Genomic DNA, 26,155 nt, shown 5'->3' with positions numbered 1-26,155 from the left:
TAAGCCAGGGTTTCCCATGTATTACAGCCGGGGTAGGGTAGGATAGAGTAAAATACCTAGACACCGTGTAATTGGCTATTGATAAGTACGTGTAGAGCAATCTTCTTCTTTGCGTTGTCTTATCAACATAGTTTCTATGTAGAATTTGGAGCTAACTAAACAAAAAAAAATATAGGTATACCTTAACCTAGTTACATGTAAGAAGAACAACACTTCCTAAACCAGTCCTATCCTCGACACCGTACTTTGATCTGATAGGTGTATTTTCTTTCTTCCTCTGCGAGCACTCCGTAGCAGTTCCCTTCTAGCAAACACCGTCCATCAACGAACGACCTTAGGTAGGTACCTAACGTAGCCAAAAGGTACACTATTCTTAACGCCATTATAGGTTAATATCAACCTACCCTTGCATCCCAATCGTAGCAGGAATATAATCAACAAATAACAGAAAGAAAAGATTCTACGTTAAGATCTTGTTGGTATGACAGTACCCTTACTTACACCTTTACATATCAGCATGGCTGCATGGGTGTGCGGGGAGCAAGCAAGGCTATCGGATGCTCCCCTCATTAGTCTTATAATAATAATACCGTAAAAAAAATAAAAATAAGAGCTAACAGTACCTACATTTCCCGCATTATTGATAGTGATAAATGCAGCTAGGCCTATTCATCCCTCAGCGCCGTCAGGATTCCGCCTTGTCCTATAACAAGGGTCTAGACCGGTAGATCCCTACATCCTCCAGCTTATATATATAGGGAACCTGAATATCCCGCTGTCGATTGATATACCTAGCTGGTTTTTCGCGATTTTCCCTCTCTCTCCCCTTTCTTACCTTTCAAGAAGGCCCGCGCTACATACGAACTGGTAAATGGATTAATCCGTAGAGAAGGAAAAGGCCAATATCCGCAAAGATGTCAGAAGATAACGAGATAGAGGTTACAGCTACTTCTAAAGTCAGCTCGCATCCCTACGCGCCTGGAAGCCATGACGAGGAGGTCGGAATCGTCAGCCAGGGCGGGCAGCTTCGCACGGATTTGAGGAATCGTCATATGCAAATGATAGCAATTGGTGAGGGTTTTGCGGAGCGCAGTATCTTGGAAGAGCTGCCATGATTTGCTAATGCGATGATACTAATAGGCGGTGCTATCGGAGCTGGTTTATTCATCGGATCGGGCAACGCTCTATACCACGGAGGACCGGCCTCATTGGTAGTTCTCCCTTTATTAACTTGACCTCTCTGAGGCTCTCTGAGGCTCTCTGAGGGTAACGGAATATGCTACTGCTTAGATGCTAACATCATGACGGTCTCAGATCATCGGCTACCTCGTCGTCGGCATCATGTTGCTATTCACGATGCAGGCTCTCGCAGAATTAGCAGTCATGTATCCGGTAAACGGAGCGTTCTATACTTATGTTGTGAGATTCGTCGACCCGGCTTGGTAAATATGTCCTTCGCCTGGCGCCTATGTCTCTCTGCTGATAATTGAGGTTTCGCGTAGGGGCTTCGCGATAGGATGGGACTATGCCATCGCGTGGTTGACGGTTTTGCCGTTCGAACTGATCGCTGCCGGCATCACCATCGAATTCTGGCGACCGGATCTTAGCATAGCCATCTGGGTTACCGTGTTCCTGGTTGTCTTAGCCTTGATCCAAATATTCGGCGTGCGAGGCTACGGTGAAGGTAAATAAAAGGCTGCGCATTGAGGGATTAATGTTACACTGGCTGACGACATATAGTCGAGTTCATCCTCAGTATGGTCAAAATCGCGGCTTGCACAGGTTCGTATCTTCGTATCTGAAGCAAACGTACCTATACATATACCTTTAACTCACCTATATTAGGATTCATCATATTAGGTATTGTAATAAACTGCGGCGGAGTCGGTGATAGGGGATATATTGGCGCAAAATACTGGTATGACCCGGGAGCTTTCAAGAACGGCTTCAATGGGTTCGCAGGCGTCTTCGTCGTCGCCGCCTTCGCTTTCGGCGGCACCGAACTGGTTGGTCTGGCAGCTGCCGAGTCGGTCGATCCTCGACGCGCAATCCCCTTGGCTTCTAAGCAAGTCTTCTTCCGCATTGCCTTTTTCTACATCATCAATCTCTTCATCCTTGGATTAATACTGCCATCGAACGATACGCGCTTGGAGAACGCGACCGGGGCCAACTCGAGCTATTCGCCTTTCGTCTTGGCTATCCAGGATGCCGGAATAGCTGTCTTACCGTCGATATTCAACGCAGTCATCACGATTTCAGTCATTAGCGTCGCCAATTCGTGCACGTTCGGCTCGACCCGTACGATGCAGGCCATGGCCGAAAGGGGCATGGCACCTCGATTCCTCGCGTACATCGATAAATCCGGCCGACCCCTATACTGTATTATGGTACAACTTGCATTTGGTCTTTTGGGTTATCTCGGTGTGGCATCGAATGGGTTGGATGTCTTCAACTGGCTACTCTCCCTTTCGGGCTTGTCATACTTATTCGTATGGGGATCTTGTTGCCTCGCCCATATCCGGTTCAGGTTGGCCTGGAAGGCACAGGGACGGAGTCTAAGAGAGATCCCTTATAGACCACCCTTCGGAATTTGGGGTAGTGTCATCGGCTTGGTTCTCAATATTATCTGTCTGCTTGCAACTTTTTATAACGCTCTTTATGTAAGCTGAACTCTTCCCTTCTTCATAGCGTCCCTTTCCCCATCCCCTATTGCCTATTGATATTTATGGAATACCACCACTAACACGTTTGGCGGTTAGCCTTCACCCAATTCGCAACCAGAGGCCGCAAAGTTCTTCCAGGCGTACCTCGCTGCCCCGATTGTCATTTTCTTGTATGTGTTGTGGAAGACATGGTCTGGTAGTTGGGGGCAGATGTGGGTCAAGCTCAACGATATCGATCTGACGGCCGGAGCTCGTCCCTTGGAGATGGAGGAGGAGGATATAATCATGGAGAAAAAGACATGGCGTAACCTGCCTTTCCGCATCTTCAGGGCCTTCTTTTGAGTGTTGTGGCGTTGGTCCTGTTAAGTCTGCTAATGTGGTTCGAGGTAGTTCGTGGAAGACTTTGGAATGGATTATGTGTACCGTGAGTGTCGATATGCCCTATTGTATAATGGTCTACCGTACCTAATCTATATACTCTCGGGGCCATAACGAATATAACTTTAATGTAGTCGAAAAGTTTAAGATATCTTATAACTATTGGTGACTGTATTGGTAAAGCTACAATTATATATTTCTCCATTTTGATATTAGTGACTTGGCCCCACTAACTCTAGCCCATATAGTGAGTGTGCCTGATGAGCAACACGACTGCTGGGAGGTGATTGATGAAGAATTGAAGCTGAAAGAGTCTGACTATGATTTTGATATGACGATAAATTCATGTCAAGAACACTATAGACGGATTGTAGGCTCCTGAGGGCTGCGAGCTTGCTGAAGCTTTCACTTTACTCTGCGAGTTTGATAATGGACGAAATCATTCTAGGATTTGTTGCGTTGATATAGAGTTTACGACCGGCTGGCTTCAACAGCTACCACAACGATATGAGGCAGGCGAGGTTATTTCGGAAGGGTTCAAGTCGTCTTTTTCTTTTGCATTCGAGTTTTCCTTTGCATTCGAGAAACAGGAAGGCTCATAAACGCGACTGGATTTAAGACTCAGTTGCATTTCAGTTACATTTCAGTTAGCCCTCAGAATTCTATCGTTGGTTTCGGAATATTTGACCTCGACCCCTAGAACAGTATCATATGCCGCTCATTAATTAAATATCCCGTAAACGCGCGGATAGTATTCAATTGCCCCTTCTGTGAACGCCTTTCCACATCTACATCTGTCTGTCTGCTGACGTGTTGCCACGAACTTAGTAGTAAGTGAGGTTAACTAAAGTAAATGCCGCTTCTCCAACGCTATAATACCCCGGCACAACGCAACATAACGCGAGAGGCCGGTCGATCGTACATAAGTAAGGTAGGTAAGTAGGTACACATATAGGACAAGACACGTTGGTTTCCCCAGCTTCTTAATATCTAATTTCTAAACCTGGTGCCCCCTTCATCATCTCCTACCTCCTCCCCCTATTCTCCGCCTCGGCATCCAAGTCGCGCTCGACCATCTCGATGGAGCTCAGGCTTGGGAACCTCTTGGCAAAGTCCTGGATGTAATCCTCCTTCTCCTTGAAGGACATATCAAGGAGGGGCCGCCCTGGTAACCCCACGCCTGCGAGGTGCTCCGAGGAGCTACGGTGCTCGGGCCCTGGAGGCCGCTGTGTTGGCGCTGTTTTTGGCGGTGACCGGGCGCGGGCGTTACCCGTAGGGAGTTTGTTGAGGTGTGTGGGTTTGGGTGGGAGCGTGGGTTTAACAGGGGAGCTGGGATCGGGTTGAGCGCGGCCTCGAGCGGCGGCGGCGTCTGTCGACACAGGAACAGGCTTGAGCGGAGTGATACCGCCTCGTCCGCCGGTGAAGTTTTTCGGGGGAACTTCGGGAACTTGTTTCTCTACACGACTCTTAGCCGCGGCTGCGTCCGAGAACTTGCCGTAGCCGGACGCTGTGCGCTGAACCTGCTGTGACGACTTTTGCGACTCATCTAGCAGATTTTGCACGCGGTTCTGTATGCTAACGGCTCGGGAAACGCCACCGATGCTCTTGGGTAGCGGGCCTGATGGTCCTCCGCTGTCCCGAGCAGCCATTCGTTGCTTATATTCCGCAGCCGCAGCCTCCACTCGCCGTTCCTCTTCAGCAAGAGCTTGTAGTTCAAGCTCCCGTCGCATTTCTGGCGTCATCTCGGATTCCCCAAGATGTCCATCATCGCTACGACCGTCGGTTGCTTCCGATCCCGCAATAGGGGTTAGATCGTGACGCTCCATGTCCTTGAGTGGGGATGGTGTCCGTGCACCTGATCCCGAAGGAGTCGTCTCAAACCGTTTAAAAGCATCACCAAACCTCCCGGCTAAGATGTTCTTAGTACCTGATAAAGAAGTCAAGCTGGAGCGTTTCGTATGTTGCTTTGTGACCTTGTCTTTCTTCTTCGTATCAGAATCCTCCATCGACCTGAGAAAGTCTACGTTCGACTCTATCGCTGTCTCGTCCTGGGGCTCAAGTCTAGGGGATGAAGCATTCCCACGTAGATTTGGTGAATAACTAGGGGAACGAAGTGGCCTTGGTGCCGCTTCCCGTTCGCGAAGGTAATCCATATCAGACTCAAGATAAGTACTGACAGGCCTGGGACGTCCTCCGGTAACTGATGCTTTGGATAGTGGTTCAAGCTGTTCGGCACTGGGTCGACCACTTTCTAGAGAGGGTCGGGATGAAGATGAATGTCGAGCATGCGCTGGTGGTGGTTGAATAGGATCGATACGAGGAGTCGGCGTAGGCCGGAGCGCATAACCTAGATCCGGGCGCTTTTGACCAGTGCCTATCGCTTCCTGCTGTCTAGGTAAACTCGCTGGGCGGTTCTGATCTGCCGGGGGGAATCGGTGGATTGGGGGGTAATCTCGGGTTTGTCTTTCAGAGGGAGGGGTGCCAGTCATGGTTCCAGTTGAGACCATCGATGGTCTGCTTAGGATATCTTGAGGTGTTTGCGACGGAGGGGAAGAAATAGCCTGAAGTTCGGGATTACTGGATATTATGGCCGAAGCACGACTCATCTCCGAGGGTTGTTTGGGAGGCGCGGAACTGGGCTTGTTGACTGAACTAGGTGGCGGCGATGACTTTCGCAACTCAGTTACAGCAGTTACCGACTTCACTCGGCTCATGTCTGTTGACTGCCTTTGATCTATAGGGACTGTTCCTACCGTGACTTGAGGCCTAATAAATGCTCCGTCTGCTAGATGACCGGTGACGCGTTGGCTTATATGCTTCTGTGGATCCGCGGGAGATATTGGACTATCAAAGTCGAATTTTGAACCTTTGTCATGTAGAAGGGAGAATTGGTCAAGCGTCGGGAACCTAGATGATAGTTCATCCGCCTCGGTGCCGGGCCCTGTTTTAGAGTCCAATGCAGCAAACGGATCACCACTTGTGATTCTCGCCGGAGATGGGCTTGGTTTAGCTGCTTGTTTTGGAGCAGACTGATTGGAAACAGTTGGCCTACCACGCCTCATGGGTGTAATATCCGGGAGTGCCTGAGTCTGTGGGAGCTGTGGAGGGGAATATACAGCGCCTATACCTGGCGTGCCCCTGCTCTCCTTGCCAGCAGTTGCTTGATTCTCGCTTCTCCTAGTCTCTGACTGCGGTCGTCCGGAATAAATCTATAACATGTTAGATGAATATTAAGAGGCCCGGGAATTATACCTACGTCGTGTATAGGCACTTCGCGTCCCTGCATCCGACAACTTTCTCGGAGTACTTGGTAAATATTTGGTCGAGATCGCAAGTCTTCTCGTAACATGGATGCTTTATGAGATTGCTTAGTATAGACGTTCCAGTACCGGATTGTATACCTTACCGATCAATTGTTTTAACCTGTCGGAGAATATTGGGTAACTGGGAAACCTGAAGCTTGCATTCAAAATGGCCAGCTGCCCTTGCTCTTCAAACGGCGTAGTATAGTAGCAGAGCTTGTAGAGGAGCACTCCTAGAGCCCAGATATCTGATTTCTCGTCTATTGGCTGCTTTCGATATACGTCAATCATCTCCGGACTTCTGTACTGTAACGTAGTATGCCTTTGAATGTCTTCATCCATCAGACGGCATTCTACGACAGTCTGAGGCGCAGGTCTCGGAGGGGCTGCCGAACCAAAATCGCACAGCTTAAACTTCATCTTGGACCCATTTACTGTGATGAGGACGTTCTCAACTTTCAGGTCTCGGTGCAGTAGAGGAGGTTTGAGATAATGCATGCAGGCGACACCTTCTGCAACATCGGAGAAGATATTCAAAATCTCGGGCTCGGTAAGACGGTGCTGTAACCGGGTATTCATAAAGTCGATCAGTCCCCCGCCATTACAGTATTCCATAAGCAGGAACACTTCATATCCGCTGCCGCCCTTTATCTCGGACGCGTGCGAATCGATATATGTAACAATTGTTTCGTGCCCCTTAAGCCGCTTCATCGTCTCAACCTCTGTCCGCATCCCGCGGAGAGTCTCCTTGTCCGGCACAGCAACCCTCTTCAACACAGCCAGATCGGTTCCGTCGACGGGGAGTGGTAACTTGACGAGATAGACATGTGCAAACCCGCCTTCGGATAGATATTTCTGGATTACCACCCTATGATTGCCGACCTGTATCTTGGTTCCCGGAACGAAGGTACCGGCAGGAGCGGAGTGTCCAGGTATAGGTATGTGGGCGTGGTTCTGCATTGGCGCACCGTAACTGACCTGCTGACCAGGCCGAGGGGCTGCCATTGGCATTGTATTACTATACGAAGCCATGCTGTCGGCTCGAGGTAGAGTTTATGGTAAAGGAGACGGGGAAGACGAGCAGACGAGGTGGGAGTCGGTAAAGGGTTGGCACGGTCGGGGGGGTATCTTCACGTTTCTGGCATCGAGGCAGATAGCATGCGCCTTGCAGCTATAACGAACGCATACCTGAACAGACAAACGAAATATTAGTAGTTAAAAGCGAGTCTAGTTGTATAAACACACCTAAGAAGCGATGTCCTAGGTGGCTTTGTATTGTTAGTATTTTAGGTAGACTTCAACATGGTTCAACGTGGTGAATTAGACGTGGTGAACTAAACTGTAGGGGTTGTTAATACATAAAGTCGGTCCCTTTTCCCATTTGTCTACATGTTAGGTTAGGTAGTTCCAGTTTCGTAACAGCCTGTGCCACCTGTAAACGTCCCCGTAATCGTCCCCACTAGCTCCCCTAAGGTCTATGTAAGGGGTACGGTACGTAGCATATAAATGCATAACCTCGATAAATAGCCTTGATAAATCATATATATGTACTACCCAAGGGGTTCAGGGATGACTAAGTTTAGAACAGGGATCCACTGCGAGTAAAGCTATTCCTTATTTGGGGCTAGCGAGTAGCAACACAGCCAACCACTGTTACATACCTCACAGCCTCAGCCCTCATGGTCAATCATCTCAAATGCATACATATTATCGATAATGACGACGGGACATATTTCAATGCTACACCATGATACAACACCAGGCATAAGCTATTAACAAACCACCCTGTTATTGTACAGTAATAGTTTGCGACGCTTAAACACACAATGTCCATAACTTTAAAATGCCAACGAAACTCTGGTCTACATAGTATATTACAGAATTCATTCGTGCGTGGAGATCGGCGTACCTCCTTTAAATATTCCCCTATCACTCGGCTCATTCGGAGTCCTCGCCGCCGTTCCCTCTCCCACCGCTTGGGCCTCCGTTACCCCCATCGAGGAGCAGTTTAGGCTTGATGTAATCCTCATCAAGTTGTCTAAATAAGGCCTGGGGGTCCTGGGCGGTAAGTAATTGCTTGATAGCTGCCCTGGCAGAAACGGGTGCTGCTTCTCGGTGACCTGAGGTTGGGTATGAGAATACACCTTCCTCCTCTGACGTCCCGCTAGGTGTAAGCATAGGACTCCGCGGTGCTTTACGTGCTGGAGGCGGGAGATCTGATGTATCAATATCGCTCCCGAGATCCGAGTCGGTCACATTACCGCCACGGCCCAGGAGGTCTGCCCGTTCGACATCCTCACCAACTTGGCGAGAACCCTTACGGCTAGAACTAGCAGCACGTGATGTTGGGAAAGACGGTGAACGATGCCCTGATACATAACTTCCTCGTTCTGGTCCAGCGGGTTGCTGGAGTCTCCCAGAATCCACCCGATTAAGACGCACAGACCCATTTCTCTGTCGGGGATTATACCCGATTCCGGTTCCAGACCGTTTATAATAAGAGCCTGACGGCGCAGCCTCGATATCGAATTCGTCGTCACTGTCAACCTCTTCGACAACACCCGTCCTAATACCCAATATTTCCAACATTCGTGCCGTGGTGCCACCAAAGATGATCACAGTGAGCACTACCACAACGAGCACAGTAGCCTTCAACGCGTATGAGTTTTTCCCGGTTAATAAAGCGGCCAGCGCCACACCGACAGCTCCCCGTAGACCGGCCCAGAATAGCATAGCTTGGTAGCTATACGGAAGCTCGTCGCTAACCTCCTTACCCTGGCGCCGCGCCCGATAACGGTGGAACCAATTGATAGCCCTAGACAACGGAAATACGGCTACCCATCGTGCGGCACAAACGGCGACGATGGTGACAATTATCAGGGGCGGTTGAAACTGGAGGTCATTATCCGTGAATAATGATAACCCTAGATAGATGAAGATGAAATTTTCGGAAAGTTGGGCTAATATTTGGAAGAAGTACTTGGTACTGAGCTGTGTTCGTCGTGACATGTTGAAATATGCGTAATGCTTGAGAGTAATGCCACAGAACAGCAGAGACACGATACCTATCGAGTATTAGATTTTACCTTATTAGGATAGGATACGAGAGCAAAGACATACCTGACATCTTTACTCCTTGAGAAAAGAAGTAGCTCGCATATGCGATTAGCACGATCAAGCAGGTTTCGATTTGAGGGTACCTCCTGATATACGTAAATTTCAGAGCCAGCGCAGTACCAACGCCAACCAGAACTCCGATAAGCAAGCTACCAAAGAAGATGAGCAAGAAGATGCCCACACCTTCGAGGAAGCTCAAAAACCCATATGCACCTGCGGAATCGCTCTTGTACTTCTGCGCGGTCTCGAAAATGACAATCGCAATAGCATCGTTCAAGATAGACTCGCCAAAGATAACGGTATACAGTTTCGGGTCCACTTTATAGGTATTGAAGATGGCCAAGATAGTGACTGGGTCTGTAGCAGACAAAGTTGCACCAACAGAGATGGCATCAATAAATGTCATTTCAAGTCCTTCAAGTGGTATTCGGGTATATAGCCATAACAGCAACCCGATTACTACGGCAGACAAGAAAGTACCGGCGAAGGCAAATGTCAAGATGGTGCCAATGTTCCGAAAGAAATTGGCTTGATGTAGCTCGTATCCGGAGTTTAGGATAATGGGTGGCAGTAGTAAGTTGAAGAAGATCTGGTAGTCGAAGCTAACGAGTTGTCGAATAGAATGGCCGGTGCTCACTCTAAGAACTAACCCTACGGTCATTCCTATTTATTCAAGATCAGCTAATTGTTATCATCACGTTCTTCTCGTTATGTGACCAACCAGCAAAGATAGAGATTACTGTTTCATGGACAGCTTGGACCTTCTTCTGCTGTAGCATATAGCTAGTGAAGAAGGCAATTATGAGGAGCATAATTGATATGAATAGCGCCCAAGATGCGAATATCTCCTTCTGCCCCGAATCGGCCTCTGATAAGTTGTTAGATCAAGTCGATACGCAGGCTCGAGCCGCGAGCCGTGAGCCGCAAGCTGGACAATTAGGTAATAATATCATACCATCGGGATCTGTCTCTTCGTCCTCTCGTCCTATAGAGCATTATAGTTAGGTAAGTTATAGATTTGACGATGGATCAGAATTGGTTGGCATACGAACAAGCTCCATAATGGAGCCAGCAATTTCTGTCAACATGGTCGCGACAAGGACGTCAAGTCGGGTGTTGATGCTTGAGTAGAATATAGATTTCTTGCTCCAAACTGAGCACTAAGAATCGGGCGTGAGAACGCATGAAACGTCTAGGGTCCTGGTTTCTCGGGGCGATGTGGTGCGATTCGATGAGAAGTGAGGACGAGTTGAGGTCAAATTATGTTTATTGCGCTTGATCAATGCGAGAAGTTGAAATCGACAGCTTGCACCTTCTGCTATTCTTGGCTACTAATTGCGCCGCACTACCGCAAAATGCGTATGTGGTATTGTACAGGTACATACAATACGCCTGCAGGGCCTGACCCACCTGTAGATATCTACTAAGTACCTACCTAAAACAAGCTGAGGCCGGAACGGACTTTACGGTTTAGTCCGGTTATAGCGATACCTCGCACTAGATAGGTACATAAGTAAGAACAATACATGTGTGCCTCTACCCCGCTTACAGTTTTATCTTAAGTCGTTACAAACTTCAAGGAGAGGTACATTAGTAGGCTTTACAATTGAATACCTTGGCTCTTCCATTAAGCTAATGAAACACAACGCGCGTACTACATATATGTAGGTACCATTTGCACCAACGGATACACCAATAATATATATATATGTACATTAATTATAGGTACCTAAGCATTACCTAATGCACTCTTGAGAATACCTACCTAATGTACATATGTATTGAAGAGAACATTAGTTGCAACTTGAAAGTGGCAAGAGTTACTAAAGACAACCTTAAGTTTAACGTCTAAACCAGGCAGAGTCTAGCCTCTCTCCACAGTCCCTCCCTCCCGGAATCGGAAACGCTCCATCAGTCTCTAGTCCCATTACGTCGCAAGGTACCTGATGTCATCGCAACTAATAATCGAATAATGTACCTAATTCATCAAGTCTCGGCATCCGTTTCCTCAGGTCATGCGCATTCTAATTAGTGCCTACCTATTAACCTATTTACACATTACTTGCCTACTACCACCACCTTAAAGTACATAAGTGTCCAGCTAATCCCTTGTTCTTCACGTTAACCAATTACCACGCGCCACCATTCTAGCTGTACCTGGTGTCTTATGCGTCTCGTGTTGTTGCCTCGAGACCGTGTGACATCAACTAGTCTAACCTAGACGGCTAAATTCATCCAACCCTGGTCTACCGAGACTTCTCTACATCCATAACCTTTTACACTTGACATGCACGCGTATAACAACATAAAGTTGACAACCACGTTTCCCATCGTTAGCTTCCCTCGTTTGCCGTAGCCGACTTCACCTTTGTTGTTAGACATCATATTATCGAGCTTAGTTGCGGAAACCATACCATCCAACCGATGACCTCGCCATTGTCGGGCACCTCGTCCTCATCCTCGTCCTCGTCCTCGTCCTCGGGCCATCGATCTTCGTCGAATCGCAAATATGATCTATCCTCAAAATTAGACAATAATGCTGACCCCGCCTGGTCCGAAAGTACAATAAGGGTCAGCGCAGGAGAGGCTGCCGGCCCGGACAGGCTCAATGAGAACTCTCCTCTCCTCTCCCCCAGCCGGGACAGTTCCTTAGACAATTTCCTAGACGAGGGCCATGAGGGACAGGCCGAAGAGGATGAGTTCCAAACAACCAAGAGCTTATGGTACCTCCTACTCTTGACGATTAGTATTGGAGGACTGCAGGTCGCCTGGGCTGTAGAGCTATCTAACGGCACTCCGTACCTATTATCTCTCGGCTTAAGCAAGTCTCTGATGGCTCTTGTATGGGTCGCCGGTCCGCTCACTGGAACTCTAGTACAGCCATACGTCGGTATGCTTAGTGACAACTGCAGAGTATCCTGGGGGAAGCGCAAGCCATTTATGCTCGGTGGTGCTGCTGCCACATCGCTAGCCTATATGTTTCTTGCGTGGATTCGAGAGATCATCGGGGGGATCTTCAGCTTGTTTGGAGTTGACCCCGACTCCCATGGAGTGAAAATTACTATTATTGTTATCGCTGTCATCTGGATCTACGTCCTAGATGTTGCTGTCAATACAGTTCAAGCATCTATTAGGGCCTTCATCGTTGATTGTGCACCATCGCATCAACAAGAGGCTGCAAACTCTATGGCTAGCAGGCTTGTGGGTGTTGGTAACATCATTGGGTACATCGCTGGTGGAATTGACCTTCCGAAATATGTTTGGTGGTTTGGGGGTACTCAATTTAAGGATCTCTGCGCGATTGCGAGCATTGCACTTTGTTCGTCGGTGATACTGAGCGTTATAGTCATTAAGGAGCGAAATCCTCAACTTGACGGACGCCCTGCTACCAAGCAACCTGGCCTTCTGTCTTTTTTTGTCAAGATATTTGCTGCGATCAAAAGACTCCCACCGCAAGTTTCCAAGGTTTGCATTGTCCAATTTGCAGCGTGGATCGGCTTCTTTCCCATGCTGTTCTACACATCATCCTATATCGGAGAAATTTACGTCGAGCCCTTCCTAGAAGAGAATCCCCACATGACTCCCGAAGAGTTGGATGAGCTTTACGAGAGGGCTACCAGAGTGGGCACCTTTGCCTTATTAATATTCGCCATCACCAGTCTAGCAACTAACGTTCTGCTTCCTTTCTTCATCGACCCGACGTATGATAACAATCCTGTTGTTGCCAATGCGCCTGGAGAAGCTCCTGAGCTTCTTGGAAGTTCTGCTTCCGATAGCAAGAGTTTCCTAGCTCGTCTAATCATCCCTGGGTTTACCTTACGAAGAGCCTGGATGTTGTCGGAAATCCTGTTTGCTGGTGTGATGTTCTGTACAGTGCTCGTCCGAACAGTTGAAGCTGCGACCGCGCTTATTGGCCTTCTTGGTATTACATGGGCTTTGGCACTCTGGGCACCATGGGCCATCATTAGCGCCGAAATTAGTCGTCGCGATATTTTATATCGAGCCCGAAAACAACAAATGAGATCGCTCGCGCGAGGTGAGCAGTTAGATATCGCCGGCTCTGACGACGGGCTCCTCGACGAGGAGACTCAATTGCAAGCCGACGAGGCGGAACCAGACCAAGCCGGTGTTATTCTCGGTATTCACAACATGGCTATTGCTTCGCCACAGTTCATCGCTACTCTTGGTTCCAGTATTATCTTCCGTATTTTCCAGAAACCAAGAGGCGTTCCTGGCGACCATAGTATTGCCATCGTCTTAGCCTCGGGAGGCTTCTTCGCACTTGTAGCTGCGTACTTCATTCACAGGATCAGCGAGGATACGTCGATACCGGCAGCTGCTGTTTTTGCTGTAGAACAAGGCGACCCAATTAATTCACGGCCGAGTACATCACACAGCAAGAGGAGTGTCGATCTGCCCAGGGTCAGTCTAGAACGAGCGACCGTAGCTAGAAACAGTAGCTTCGGTGCGGGATTAGAGTACTAAACATGCCCCCGGTGGGCTATCCTGAGGATTACTCACGATATGCTCGATGAGTTCGTGACAGGTTCACCTATATCTCCTTACGTCTCCTTATCCATGTGACACTCTGAGCCCCGCAGGCGATAGGAATACACAATTTATGCTTTATTTATCAGGACTTTTGGTTGGTAGCCGAGGGGGTAGTTGATATAAATTGCCGAGGATGATATGTATAAGTTATATCTCTGTACTCTCTACGTGTAATCCCTACAGCTATTTTCAGCATGCTAATAAATGCTTATTCAAAAGCTAAGACACTTTTTGATTCGCAAAGAGATCCCCCATGGGGAATAGCGGGAAGTAGAATGACTAGTATGGTCTACATATCTCAATAGGCTAAATTCGACGACTCTTGGTCCCCCACGTTCAATATAATATGATCTCCGGGGCAAGATCGTCGGAGGCTCCTATCCGCGGTCCACTACGAGCTTTGCTATAGACTTCTTCCTAGTCGTCCTCCTACGGTCCGACCTGCCATGTTTAGATTGGATCTAGGTCGTGCCTGGACCATCTCTCCTTAATGGATCCCCTGTCCCGTGCACGTTTCCCGGTTAGGGTGCCAATGGCACGATGGATAGTCTCTATCGTACTGTCGTGTATAAAGCACCATAGCCCCCAGGAAACCGTATATAACACCGGGTTCATTCTTTGACTATTTCAATCCGCATAACCTTTCAACCGGGCCCGCAAATTCCCTTCCAACAACCTACAAGGTAGTCACTAAGATATCTTAGGTCCTCTAAGATGAAGGTTACTCTCTTTTTAGCGCTGGCTGCCGTCGCCAACGCAGCCGTCCTTTGGGATGGACGATTCAACGATCTGGGCACATCAGCCGACTTAAACAAATGGTCGTGGGGCAACCAAGTCGGACCGTACCAATATTACATCCACGGATCGGGCTCGGTCGAAAAGTACATCAACTTCTCGCCCGACTTCAAGAACCCGGCGGACACGGTATCGAAGCAAGGAGCCAAGTTCACGCTGGACTCGACCGCCTTCTGGAATGGACAGAACATGCGACGCATCGAGTTGATCCCCCAGACTACGGCTGCTATCAATAGCGGCAAGGTGTTCTACCACTTCAGCATAATGCGCAAGGACACCAATGCCCCGTCTAAGAACCGCGAGCACCAGATCTCCTTCTTCGAGAGCCACTTTACCGAGTTAAAGTACGGTTGGATCTCCGGCGAGCAAGGAACCGAGAATCTGAACTTGCAGTTGTAAGTGTCCATACCATCCATCCTCTTTTCCCGGAGCGCTGGAAACGATATATACATACAAGTAGCACTTGTTAATATGATACTCCCCCACACAGCATGGTCTCGCAAAACTCCAAGTGGAAGACGGAGTGGAAGCCCAACGTCTGGCACAACGTGGCTTTCGAAATCGACTTCGGCAGCGGCTCGGTCGGCTTCTGGCACTCGGAGGGCGGCGACGCGCTGAAGCAACTGGTAGCCCCCGTCAAGACGTCGACTTCGTCTAACGGCGCCGACTGGCACCTGGGTGTTCTCGAGCTGCCACGCTCTGGCTACTCCGACGGCGTCGAGGACTTCTTCTTCTCGGGCGTGTATATCGAGAGCGGTCCCATCACCACTGCTATTGGCGGCCCTGGTAAGTAACTAAACTAGATGTCTGTCTTATTGTCGTGGTTAGTCGGTATGCTTACACCTTCGCTTTTAGCTGCGTGATACCGGGTGGGAACGTACGTCGAGTTTGCATAGGTAACGGTTGAACGATGTTCATGTATTTAATTAGTTCAGCTCCAATTGTATATATGAACGACAAATCTGACTGTTCCCTTGAATTTCCTTTCCATGTAACATCGTACTTATCGCTCATGACCTTTTCAAAGAATGATAGGATTACCTTAGATACCTTAGGTGTAGGTAGGTACCTAAGATACACAGGATACTCGCCCCTGTACCTATTCCTAACCAAGTCTAATAAAAGTCACCCACTTCCTGCAATACCACCTCAGCCTTTGCAAGAGATATAGCTGAATCCACCCCCCTCGTCCAACTTAGCAAGGCCCAAGGATGGTAGGAACTTCGCCAGGTATCGGGCCTCGCGATACATCCCACGACGTGTACCCGGCCCAATAAAAGCAAACATTGCTGCCGGAATTACAGTAGCTGTAATCGCAGTGTCCCGTAAAACCAACATGAGACGACGATTCAGAGGGTGGTGATGGAAATATCGTAGTCGGTGGCGCCGTTGCACTCGTCGTCGAACTCGTGATCCCGGTCGTGGTGGGAGTGCTGACCGGGGGGGATCCGTATCCGTATCCTCCGGGGGGTGCCTCCGGGGGGTCAATAACTGTCACCGTGACGGCGGTTTCGAATGGGTATGGGAGTGCCCAAGTTGTAGAGGTGAGAAGGAAGAAAGCTGTTCCCAGGCTATAAAAAGTAATCATTATAACTATCTTGGGATAGTTCTAACTCTCATTAAATATATCAGGTTTGGACCGAGATAGATGCTTCTATATGTTGGCGGTATTCACAAGCAATTTGCAACTTAGACTGATGAATGATAGACTTGCTTTCGTCGACGCCTTAATCGAGAGACTTCCAACGCATTTCTATCTCATTATATATTATAACAATATACCCCAGGTCAGCTTGACCGATCCTGTTCCGGCAAGGGATTCGTCAGCAGTCGGACAACATGTTTCCCTAGGCTGGCGAATTAATCGGTACCTCGTTCCAAAATATTCAGCATCGTGACATTTCCCTTACTTGGCAGTTACCTGAGTTGAGGACGCCCGATACGGCGAGATACTGGCGAGCGGGCAATGTTTGATAGCTCGACATATCTACAGTATGTTCACCTATTACACGACGAGAATCTCCGGGGTTACACATCCTCTTGATTGGATGTTTGCTACTACATAGCTGAATGTTGAGGGATATATATTAATATCTGCAAGATACTGCAGGTATCCAATATTTGACATTTCCCGTCCTGCAGCAGTTGCATATGTCTCATGTATACCGACAAAGATTGATGCAAGCCTCAAATAAATAATGCTTCGAGGCAATATAGGACTGTAGGTCAATGATTAGAAGGTTCCTGCTTGTCCAAGGCCAAGAGATACCTTCGGAGTTTTCAAAGTCGCAAACAACCAGGAGGTTGAAGAGTAGCACAATGGATCGCTTACGGCCCGATATATCTTAGATTATTGGCATATCTCGCAAGAGAAATACAGCCAACTCATGCAAACATGCGGGTATTTACAGTCGGACAGGAGTTGCTTTTTTCTCAGTTTCTTTCTCATTTCTTTTTTTTTTCCCACAGCACCCAACTACTGTGTCATTACACCAACCTACCTAAGGTACCTAGGTAGGCATTCAGATGCGATCTGCGGGTAATCCCGACCCGCATTCTAGCAACGCCGGCTACGATGATCGTGTTGACGGGTATATCTGGTATTACTATTCATCCACGAGCATGGCTTTGCTGAATTAGTAGTAACTTCAATTAATCCCATGATTAAAATAGAAAGACTCAGCTATCCGAGTGTAGCATACAGGCCTGGCATATAGGCCTAGCACAATGATATACTTCTTACAAGAGTTTTGAGTCCCCTTTTAAGAATTAGTCATCTTCTGCAAAGTATAGTATCCAAAGTCGAATATGGTTAAGATTATATTCGCTATTACTTTGCTTACCTACAATGAAACAAATTTAATAACGTTTAATTGTATTTTACCCCGTTAATATTAAAATATTTTAATAAAATCCTATTATTTCAACAAGTAATTATAAATTTAATATTAAGTTTTATATTTTTTAAATTAAATTATGTAATAATTTAAAATTAAAGCTTTTTAATAATATTAAATTTAATTAGTTTAATATTTTATATATTATTTATTTACTTTAATAATTACTTTTAATCTTTTCTTTATATTTAAAAGCTAGCCGATTTAACATTTTCTTTTAAAATTTATCTTATATCTTATTTACCGTAAATATTAACAAATTTAATAATATAACGTTTTTAAGTATATTTAAAAGTTTAAGTTTTTTAATATAAATCTTTTTTTTTAATAATTTTTAAAGATTTTTAATAAAGTTAAAATTAAGTAAATATAAAAGTTAATTTATTAATGTAATCTTGTAATTTAAAGCTTATTTATTTAATTAATTTATAATTAAACGGGTTTTATGTATAAAAGTGTTATTTATAATAAATATAAATTTTAACGTATAAATTTAAAGTAATATTTCCTGTAAAACTTTTAAAATAATAAAGAATATAATCTTACGATACCGTTTGTTAAAATTACCGTATAAGTTAATAAAAAGAGTGTGTTTTTTCTATTTAAACGCGGCTTAAAACATTTGCAAATGTTTTATTGGTTTATTTTTTAATTATATATATTTTATTAAAATTTTTTTATTTTATTGTTGTTGGTAGGTACGTACATAAATAGGAATAACAATAATAACGATAAAGCAATAGCAAATAAATCAATAGTGTTAAGACTGGTGTATTGAGATGTCTAAAGAAGGAAGAATCTATCTAAGGCTAGCTAGGTATAGCATGTTCTTATATTCCAATAATAGTGGATACCCGACCCCTTTATCCAGTAAAGTCGGGTATCTTATCTCTTCCTCCCTTATCTACGATAAGGGCACCTTATCATCAGTAAGGTGCCTTTATGTCAGTGTCACACGACCATCAATTGTGTTATAATGGTTAAGTTATATATAAGTTAAATTAAAATATAAAAAACAGGTTTCGATTTATTTGTTGGTAAAAAACTTACGTTTAATGTTTATTTTTACTATAAATTACGGTTAATTTATTTGAAAAAACTTAACGTTTTTAATATTTAATAGGTTTTTTTTATATGTTAAGGTAAAATTCAAGCGTTTTTTAACGTGTTATAATATTAATTTAAGTTTTTAAAAGGTTTTTTAATATATTATATTTTAAGCCTTAAATTAATTAATAATAGTTTTCGTATATACTTATAATTTAATTTTAATAGTTAATTTATTAATTATAATAAAAAGGTTTTATATAATAAACTTTATTAAGTGTTTTTTATTCCAATTTAATAACTTTTTAAAACGCTTACGGCCGGGGCGCGAGAGGTTTGATTTTTAAACTTTATATTTAAAATTGATTTTATATATATTTTATTATAAGACCTTTTTTAACGCCTTAATTTTTTTAATCGAAAAGCCTATTATAAATAAAGATGTAATTTTCGTCCTTTTATAAGGAGAATAGTGTTTTTTAGGGGTTTTAGGATTTGTTGGCGGCGTGGAAGTTATTTTTGAAAATATAATGTATATATTACGAGGTAAAATATTTAAGGTTGTGGGAAAGATTGGACGTTATTAAATTCGCCCTATTGTAGTTACCTAATGTATATACGTCCAACTTTCGTGCTTCTCATAAATAATCACCACCATAAGACCGCCAAACCCGCTTCTCATGCAATGAACCAATTTTTGAGAGCTTTAGGCATTCAAAGCTATTAAACTTGGAATAGATCCAATATTATGCGATATTAGGAAGAGGAGGGGAACTCTTGGGTGATATCAACGGGCTCGCAAGTAGGGTTGTGAGGCTCCCCGGCCAAGGTCCATCCAACTGACTGGTAGTAGTAGCCAGTAAAGTATTGCCAGCATACATACCTGCTTATGGTCAGTCGCTACATGAGATAAGGGGGGTTTGAGATGATCTGGAAAACAGATGCCTCGAAAGTAGAATGATATACATACCATTGATAGTACGCCGTTCCGTTACCGCTAGGGAGTGGATTCGTTCCGGGGACGAAGGTTGAGTCATCGATGTAGGTCCAGCCGAATAGTTTACTGGCCTTGTCGAAACCAACATTGAAGTAGTAGTTGGAAAAGCCAAACAGCAGCGAAGCAACGTTGCTGTTCAGAGCGAACTGTAGTCCTAGAGCTTGATCCACAGTAGCTTGGTTACCGCTTCCGTCGTTGTAAGGGAGCTTCCACACAAGCGTGCCGACGTCGTTATCGTCGACCTTGGTGTAACTAGAAGCATTGAAGTAGTACTGGAAGGATACGCCGTCGGGAAGCGCTCCAGCAGAGTAGCACAATCCCTCAATGGCAGCACCAGCATGGCACGAACCGGCATATCCTATATAAGGTGTAAGTTTTCTATTCCTGGTAAGGTTAACTAGAAGACTAACCGTCGATAGAGCTGCCTTCTTTTCCTGTTATGTGGAGGGCGAATGGGCCAACCTGCGGGACATCTTGGGCAGATACTACAGCGGCGGCGATGCCGACAAGTAGCGACGAGAGTTGGAACTTCATGATGTTTTATCGGTAAAGTATAATGATATTAAGTATATTAACTAGAGGATAATAAGATGGTCTAATCGGAATTTACTAAGGTGATGTCTGGTTCGGATGTAAATTATCATTACCTACATAGGTGGCAGAGCATCCAATTTATATGCCGATAGCTCTTTCGCCCGTCGGAGAGACAATGACCATCACGAGGTCACCGAGGCGTAGAATAGAGATGGAAGAGAGACATCATAGCGGAGATGTTCCGCGCTGAGGCGATAATTCACAGCGACCTTGTCCCATTGGTCACATCGTATCAGCCGCTCTGCACGTGGCCATCAAGGCTCCTAAGACCTAGGATAGATAAAGCTCAAAGCATCACTAGTATGCGTTTCTCATACTTGTAAGGCACATACAATGCTGGTTAGATTGGGTATTCCTTTCAGTCAAATTGGCACAGTGCCTGGATTCCTCGTATATGCGATGTGACATCGTAAAGATCGTCCCCTACTCTGTAGGCCTCTGGTCACATTATGTACAGTAAACTATCGGTAGAATGTCGACCCATTCGTGATATAATTTTAGATCGACGGTGCCCAAAGATATTTACAAACTCCCTAATGTAGCATATTTCAAATAACAGTATAGTTCCCAAGATGCATTTGTTGGAGACTTTTCTCTATAATCACTGACCCACGTATCACGATAGACTATGGTTGAAGGATTCAAATCCTCTTCGGGCGTTGGATGCTTTATAAGAATATCATACTAAACATACCGTGTTTCGCTTGCTAGATGCCTTCAACTTCAGAAATACATAGTTGTCACCCACGTCCATATCATCTTCGTGTCCAAATAAGCACTAAAGATTATTAAAGTACCTCTTGTAGATGTTAGCGAACGCCGACCTCGTTCAGTAACCTGACGACTAACCCCAGAATAGACAGATATTTATTAGGAGATGTAACATAAGACGTCATATTAACGCAAGGAAAAAGAATGACATTGAGATCGATAGATCTCTAATGAGATTATCCAATCAGCATTGTCTTAGTCTAGTGTTACCGTATAAGCCTCCATACATAGCAACGGGGAGATAGGGGCCAAACAACGTTCGAGAACAGTGATAGGCGGTCTAGCGTGATATCAGCCGATCACATCGTCAGCAATACGATCTTTAAGGTATTTCTACTCTTCGCGATCTAATTAATTTACCTTTTTCGGTTTTCTTTTCGCGTCATACGTCCAAAGATTCCAGAGCGGGATTTTCGGCAACCTCACCTAGTCTCACCCCAACGAGTCCTCAAGGCGAAATTGAAGGGAACTTCGAGCGCAGTCTTCCGGTTCCGCGGATGCATTATCTAAAGAGGACGTTAATCAGGGAGGCAGCAAGAACTTACCGACAAGACGGTGTCAACTCAACTACTGCAGAGGCCTTACCTTATGCTTGACAATGCGAGATATCTAGACCCCTGATATCCGATCAATTAATGACCCATCCGGCACGGCAAATCCTTAGAATAGAAGATGAAGAACACATAACTCAGGAGAGCATACCGAGAGTATTATATGTATAAGAAAATGACAATGGCGCCTCGCCTCTATATCGACTCGTCCCGGTTATTACTAACTTTGAATCCCAACCCGCACTGATACTATGACAGGTTATCATCTTTTCTAAAATCATGGCAAGGAGACCATTAAGATAACATCAGCAAATGTATTATCGACTTAATATTAGTAACTCCGCTCCCGCTACACTCACAGCTCTTCAATGGAGGACATGGTTGTTTTTACCTCTTCCTATTACGACACTGTTAACTATAGATGAACTTCCTAGATACCTAGGTCAATAACACCAACGGCACTAGAAACTGTAACATTCGGAATAAAGATCTACCTTGCTCTAGTTGTATCATAAAAGATAGAACTTTTTACGGTACTTAATGCCTCGTCTACTCCTCTTCCCCTACTCATACCTCTCTGCCTCCCTCGAGCTCTGAACCACGCTCTCCGGGGCCTCGTATCCCTCGGCCGAAATACTGCCCGACACGCTCTCAGGTGTGTAGTAGTTAGACCCCTTGGCATGGTCCTTGCGCGGGTTATACTTAGTACCCTGGGCGAACGCGTCGCTCTGCCCGGATCCACCAGTTGGCTCCGTCACGTCCGACGACCCGACTTCCCGGCGCTGGCTACCGGCTGCGTTGAACTCGTTGTTACCGCCGAAGTCCCGCGCCTCCCGCGCGAGTTTGTCTTTAGGGCCGCCGACCCCTTCGAAGTGCTCCCCACGGGTTTGTCTGTGAGATGGTTGGTTACTCCGTCTGAAAAGCCGGGGGGAGAGAGAGGAGTGGGGTCTTACCGGCCGTGTGCATCTATATCTCCACCTTCATAGGGCGGAATTCGCTTGTTGTAGCTAGCGTTGGTGGATAAGTCCGTGTCGTAGCGCACGTCGGCGCCCGGGAACTTCTTCTCTACTCTCGTGTCCACACCGGCCTCGTCGTTACGAGAGGTCCTGTTAGCACCGGTTTTGGCCTCGTAGCTGTTTAGGTCGCGCTCGGCCTGGTCAGCAATGTTGCGTAGGGTCTCTGATGAGGGTGCCATTTTGTGTATTCGTGTGATGGTTATAAGTTATGTGATAGGTAGGTAGGTTGCAAAGTAGAACTGAGATAAAGATATTTATTTATTTCATCGTTGAATCTTGATAATTAATATATCTCAATTCTTACAGAAATACTCCCCATATCTTCCTCTTCCATTTATTATTCATTTATTCAATTTGAACATATTACTGGCGTCAGTCACGTCATAGGAACGATGGCGATGTTCAGCGCATCATGAAATCACAAGCCCCAATTTTCCAGTGACCTGTCATATTTGTATTTCCATGAAGATAAATGCAGCTGAAGGATCTGATAATTCTGAGTTTGGAATATGCGGATTACATCACTTCACATGTAGATGCTTGTGTGATATGACACCTCAGGCTGTAGGTGATATCATCCCGGGCCATCTTCTCCGGCGGCTCTGCTCGCATCTTTCCTAAACTGCAAGTCATATTTTATTGATTTTTTGCAATTATACTTGATGTCCTCTATTGTCCAAGTACATTAAACATAATCCATAGATAGGTACGTAGGTACTTAATTAACCTAGAGGGCTCTTTCATGGCCGGTAGTTAAGAAGAATATCGTGGTTAGTTTAGCTAAGAAACTTGTTCTAACAATAGAAAAATGAGTCTAATCGCTCGAGTCTAGTAACGCTTGAAGAGTATCAGGCCGGGTATGGGCATTTCCTCAGTCGATCCCATCCACTATGTATACGCACCCCATGATTGCCCTTTGAGCTTTCAGCTTTCAACACCATAACACAGAGTACCAGACACTGGTGAAGAAGTAGAGTATGGATCACGCCGACTCCCCATACTTATCAGAGTGAACAGCCCCATCTTCTACTTTATTGCCTTTTGTTCTTAGATCATGCCAACCCATACCCCACAACACGACGATGCATGTAGTAGCTACTGCGGCGACGAAATAAAAAACTCGGTCGACACTGACAGCATAGGCAGCGAGGACCCCAGGGAGATCGTCACGCTGCACAATGGCACGAAAGCCTGTAGCCCCTGCCTGAATGACTGCCACCGCATCGGTGTGCGGTGCCTTGTTTTGTAGCTGAGACTTCAAGCTAGAGTTGAAGATCACATTACACACAACCAAAACGATAGCTGGACCTAGTGATTGAGCGAAGATAACGAGGGCCATACCGGTGGCAAGTTGCTCTTCTCCAACGGAGGCTTGGATCGATATAATGGCCTTCGTACGGAGATTAGGGTTAGTTTCTTCGTGCGGTTCAAACGGTTGTGCTCATCGACGTACTAGTTGCATGCTGAGCCCTGACCCAATACCTGCCAGAATTTGGAAGCCGACCCAATCCCCAGTCGAACTCCCTGGCTGCAGCAGCGAATAGAGTCCGCTTCCCAGGGCAAGAAAAACAGTGCCAACTACAGCTATTGGAATGATAAACCCCATTTTCTGTACTAGAATCCAGTAAGCCACCTTTGTCACCCGGGATTGACGTGCTAGGATGCTTGGAACTCACACAGAACTCCGGAGAGACTAGCCATCAAGAGCTGCGGCAGAATCGTGGGCAAAAGATATACGCCACTTAACATCGCTGTCGCGTTGTTGATAGCCTGGAAGTAAATAGGAAGAAAGAACGTTGCACCGTAAACAGCCGAAATCATGAAAGCCTGGAAGAGCCCTGATGCCCACACAACTGTCTGTTTGATCATTGAGTGCGGGAGCAGTGCATCGTCTCCTTTGTGTCGATTCCAGACGAGCCACACAGCAAAAGTTGCACCGGATCCACAGAATAGACCTATGATAGTGGGAGACCTCCATGGGTACTGATTGCCTCCATATTGAAGAGCAAGTAGGAGTTGAAGGACGGCAGGCGCAAAGAGAGCAAATCCAATAAGATCCAAGTAGTGGTGTAATCTCGAGACAATCACGAAAGCCTTTTGTTTTGGCATTTGTTCAGGAATCCGCACTAAAAGGATGACCAGCGCAGTAAAAGCTCCAACCGGTAAGTTGATATAAAGCCTGGTGTCCATATTACCATATTAGCGAATTGTTCGTCCTGACGAGTAGATGGGCTTAGAAAGCACTTACACCACCTCCATGTAGTATATGTGGTAAAAGCACCTCCTATGAGAGGTCCTGCTACAAGGCCGACCTGCATCACTGTGGCAACGACTGGGTGAGCATAGAGGCACCTGTCATGACATAGAAGAAGACTCACAACCCATAGTCAGACCGATGAGTGCTAATTCTACAACGTTAGTGATTATCAAATTTCCAGAGGCTCCAAGATCCGGCCACAAGCCCCTAGGCTAGGCGGTTCCACATACCAGGACGCTTCTCAAGAGGTGCACAGCTCGAAATGATGGTTATGGCGCCATTCGTGATACCAGCAGCACCGAATCCAGCGACGGCGCGCCCGACGATCAACATATCGGATGAGACAGCAGCACCACATATAATAGAACCGATCTGGAATATCGCGAAGAACGACAAGAACGGCCACTTTATAACCACATTAGCAAGGAGACTGGCCATGGATCTTGTCACCGCGTATATCGCCAATACGAACTTTGGTGTTGAAGTGCGTATACACCTTTCCTGTGAGTGGCTGTGGAGCAGCACTGCAAGGCCTCTTAGAACGACATCTCCTAAGCGAATGATGGAACCCACGAACCTGCCAAACTGGTATGCACTGGCATACCACCCGACATCTGGAAGCGAATTGAAAGTGTCGGTGATACGCGGGATTGCCTTTAGGTCAGCGAGTAAGCGAAAAAAGGCTCGGCGAAAAGGCTCGACAAAGGGATTACTCACAGTGCTGACGACCATCGTGTCCAATAGCATCAAGAAACAAGCAAGCGCCACGCTCGCGACAATCAACGCCAGTTTGGTGCTTGTCACATATTCGTTTGGATTGTCGTGGTGATGATCCGATTTGCCTACGTCCTCCTTGGAACCCATCACCGACGTCTCCTTTGGTAGCAGCACCGCAGGGCTGCGCTCAACAGAGGAGGAGTGAGAAGCAGGTACCGAATTCGACATGCTCGTAGCCTTTTTTCGTGCAGCTGCATGTCTGCCTCGGTAGGGGTTGTGCTCGGAGTGTAAAAGAAGCACTTACTTTATAGGTAATGAATGATATAGAAGCTAGGTTGTCCAACAGCAGCAGGGTTTCTTAACTTTTCCACTCGTTTTCCTCGGCTCCGAGAAGACTTGACAAACATAGGTACCTATAGACGATTACCTACCTAACCTTGGGTACTTTTAATAATAATATAATCTTGTAATACCAACAACGTAGATATGTAGCCGCTCACAC

At 46.0% G+C, this 26,155-nt stretch overlaps 9 protein-coding genes across 9 annotated transcripts; 3 read left to right on the top strand and 6 right to left on the bottom strand.

Moving 5' to 3' along the window:
- Positions 1-541: 541 nt before the first annotated feature.
- On the top strand, positions 542-3,261 carry F4813DRAFT_189525 (amino acid permease/ SLC12A domain-containing protein). The gene is made up of 7 exons (XM_049239409.1): positions 542-1,071; positions 1,141-1,211; positions 1,315-1,442; positions 1,503-1,684; positions 1,741-1,782; positions 1,846-2,660; positions 2,760-3,261. Exons 1-7 carry the CDS (start codon positions 915-917, stop codon positions 3,003-3,005), a joined length of 1,641 nt encoding a protein of 546 aa, XP_049097062.1. The 5' UTR covers positions 542-914; the 3' UTR covers positions 3,006-3,261.
- Positions 3,262-4,066: 805 nt separating this feature from the next.
- Positions 4,067-7,375, bottom strand: F4813DRAFT_392085 (uncharacterized protein; the record flags this gene model as incomplete). Its single annotated transcript, XM_049247241.1, has 3 exons — positions 4,067-6,250; positions 6,298-6,395; positions 6,448-7,375. The coding sequence occupies 3 exons, from the start codon at positions 7,373-7,375 to the stop codon at positions 4,067-4,069; spliced, it is 3,210 nt and encodes a 1,069-aa protein (XP_049097061.1).
- A 482-nt stretch (positions 7,376-7,857) lies between these two features.
- F4813DRAFT_368626 (sodium/hydrogen exchanger) lies at positions 7,858-10,773 on the bottom strand. The gene is made up of 5 exons (XM_049244331.1): positions 10,509-10,773; positions 10,416-10,445; positions 10,182-10,328; positions 9,464-10,123; positions 7,858-9,408 (listed from the first exon to the last, which is right to left on the bottom strand). Exons 1-5 carry the CDS (start codon positions 10,546-10,548, stop codon positions 8,282-8,284), a joined length of 2,004 nt encoding a protein of 667 aa, XP_049097060.1. The 5' UTR covers positions 10,549-10,773; the 3' UTR covers positions 7,858-8,281.
- Positions 10,774-11,466: 693 nt separating this feature from the next.
- F4813DRAFT_189486 (uncharacterized protein) lies at positions 11,467-14,374 on the top strand. Its single transcript, XM_049239408.1, has 2 exons — positions 11,467-14,157; positions 14,236-14,374. Exon 1 carries the CDS (start codon positions 11,885-11,887, stop codon positions 13,943-13,945), a length of 2,061 nt encoding a protein of 686 aa, XP_049097059.1. The 5' UTR covers positions 11,467-11,884; the 3' UTR covers positions 13,946-14,157; positions 14,236-14,374.
- Positions 14,336-15,794, top strand: F4813DRAFT_189459 (uncharacterized protein). Its single transcript, XM_049239407.1, has 3 exons — positions 14,336-15,201; positions 15,297-15,592; positions 15,662-15,794. The coding sequence occupies exons 1-3, from the start codon at positions 14,726-14,728 to the stop codon at positions 15,667-15,669; spliced, it is 780 nt and encodes a 259-aa protein (XP_049097058.1). The 5' UTR covers positions 14,336-14,725; the 3' UTR covers positions 15,670-15,794.
- A 62-nt stretch (positions 15,795-15,856) lies between these two features.
- Positions 15,857-16,760, bottom strand: F4813DRAFT_368619 (uncharacterized protein). Its single transcript, XM_049244330.1, has 2 exons — positions 16,678-16,760; positions 15,857-16,609 (listed from the first exon to the last, which is right to left on the bottom strand). Exon 2 carries the CDS (start codon positions 16,392-16,394, stop codon positions 16,002-16,004), a length of 393 nt encoding a protein of 130 aa, XP_049097057.1. The 5' UTR covers positions 16,395-16,609; positions 16,678-16,760; the 3' UTR covers positions 15,857-16,001.
- A 2,488-nt stretch (positions 16,761-19,248) lies between these two features.
- On the bottom strand, positions 19,249-20,601 carry F4813DRAFT_368616 (uncharacterized protein). Its single transcript, XM_049244329.1, has 3 exons — positions 20,158-20,601; positions 19,721-20,105; positions 19,249-19,633 (listed from the first exon to the last, which is right to left on the bottom strand). The coding sequence occupies exons 1-3, from the start codon at positions 20,279-20,281 to the stop codon at positions 19,507-19,509; spliced, it is 636 nt and encodes a 211-aa protein (XP_049097056.1). The 5' UTR covers positions 20,282-20,601; the 3' UTR covers positions 19,249-19,506.
- A 1,625-nt stretch (positions 20,602-22,226) lies between these two features.
- On the bottom strand, positions 22,227-22,858 carry F4813DRAFT_392079 (uncharacterized protein; the record flags this gene model as incomplete). The annotated part of the gene is made up of 2 exons (XM_049247240.1): positions 22,227-22,554; positions 22,617-22,858. 2 exons carry the CDS (start codon positions 22,856-22,858, stop codon positions 22,227-22,229), a joined length of 570 nt encoding a protein of 189 aa, XP_049097055.1.
- Positions 22,859-23,661: 803 nt separating this feature from the next.
- Positions 23,662-25,881, bottom strand: F4813DRAFT_392078 (efflux pump; the record flags this gene model as incomplete). Its single annotated transcript, XM_049247239.1, has 9 exons — positions 23,662-24,069; positions 24,133-24,293; positions 24,356-24,805; positions 24,928-24,999; positions 25,058-25,081; positions 25,167-25,341; positions 25,409-25,460; positions 25,514-25,590; positions 25,654-25,881. The coding sequence occupies 9 exons, from the start codon at positions 25,879-25,881 to the stop codon at positions 23,662-23,664; spliced, it is 1,647 nt and encodes a 548-aa protein (XP_049097054.1).
- Between the last annotated feature and the right edge of the window lie 274 nt (positions 25,882-26,155).

Source organism: Daldinia decipiens (assembly GCF_022478715.1).
Source record: "Daldinia decipiens strain CBS 113046 unplaced genomic scaffold F4813scaffold_32, whole genome shotgun sequence".
Lineage (NCBI taxonomy): Eukaryota > Fungi > Ascomycota > Sordariomycetes > Xylariales > Hypoxylaceae > Daldinia > Daldinia decipiens.
The sequence above is the reverse complement of the archived record's forward strand: the minus strand, read 5'-3'. Positions and strand labels throughout refer to the sequence as shown.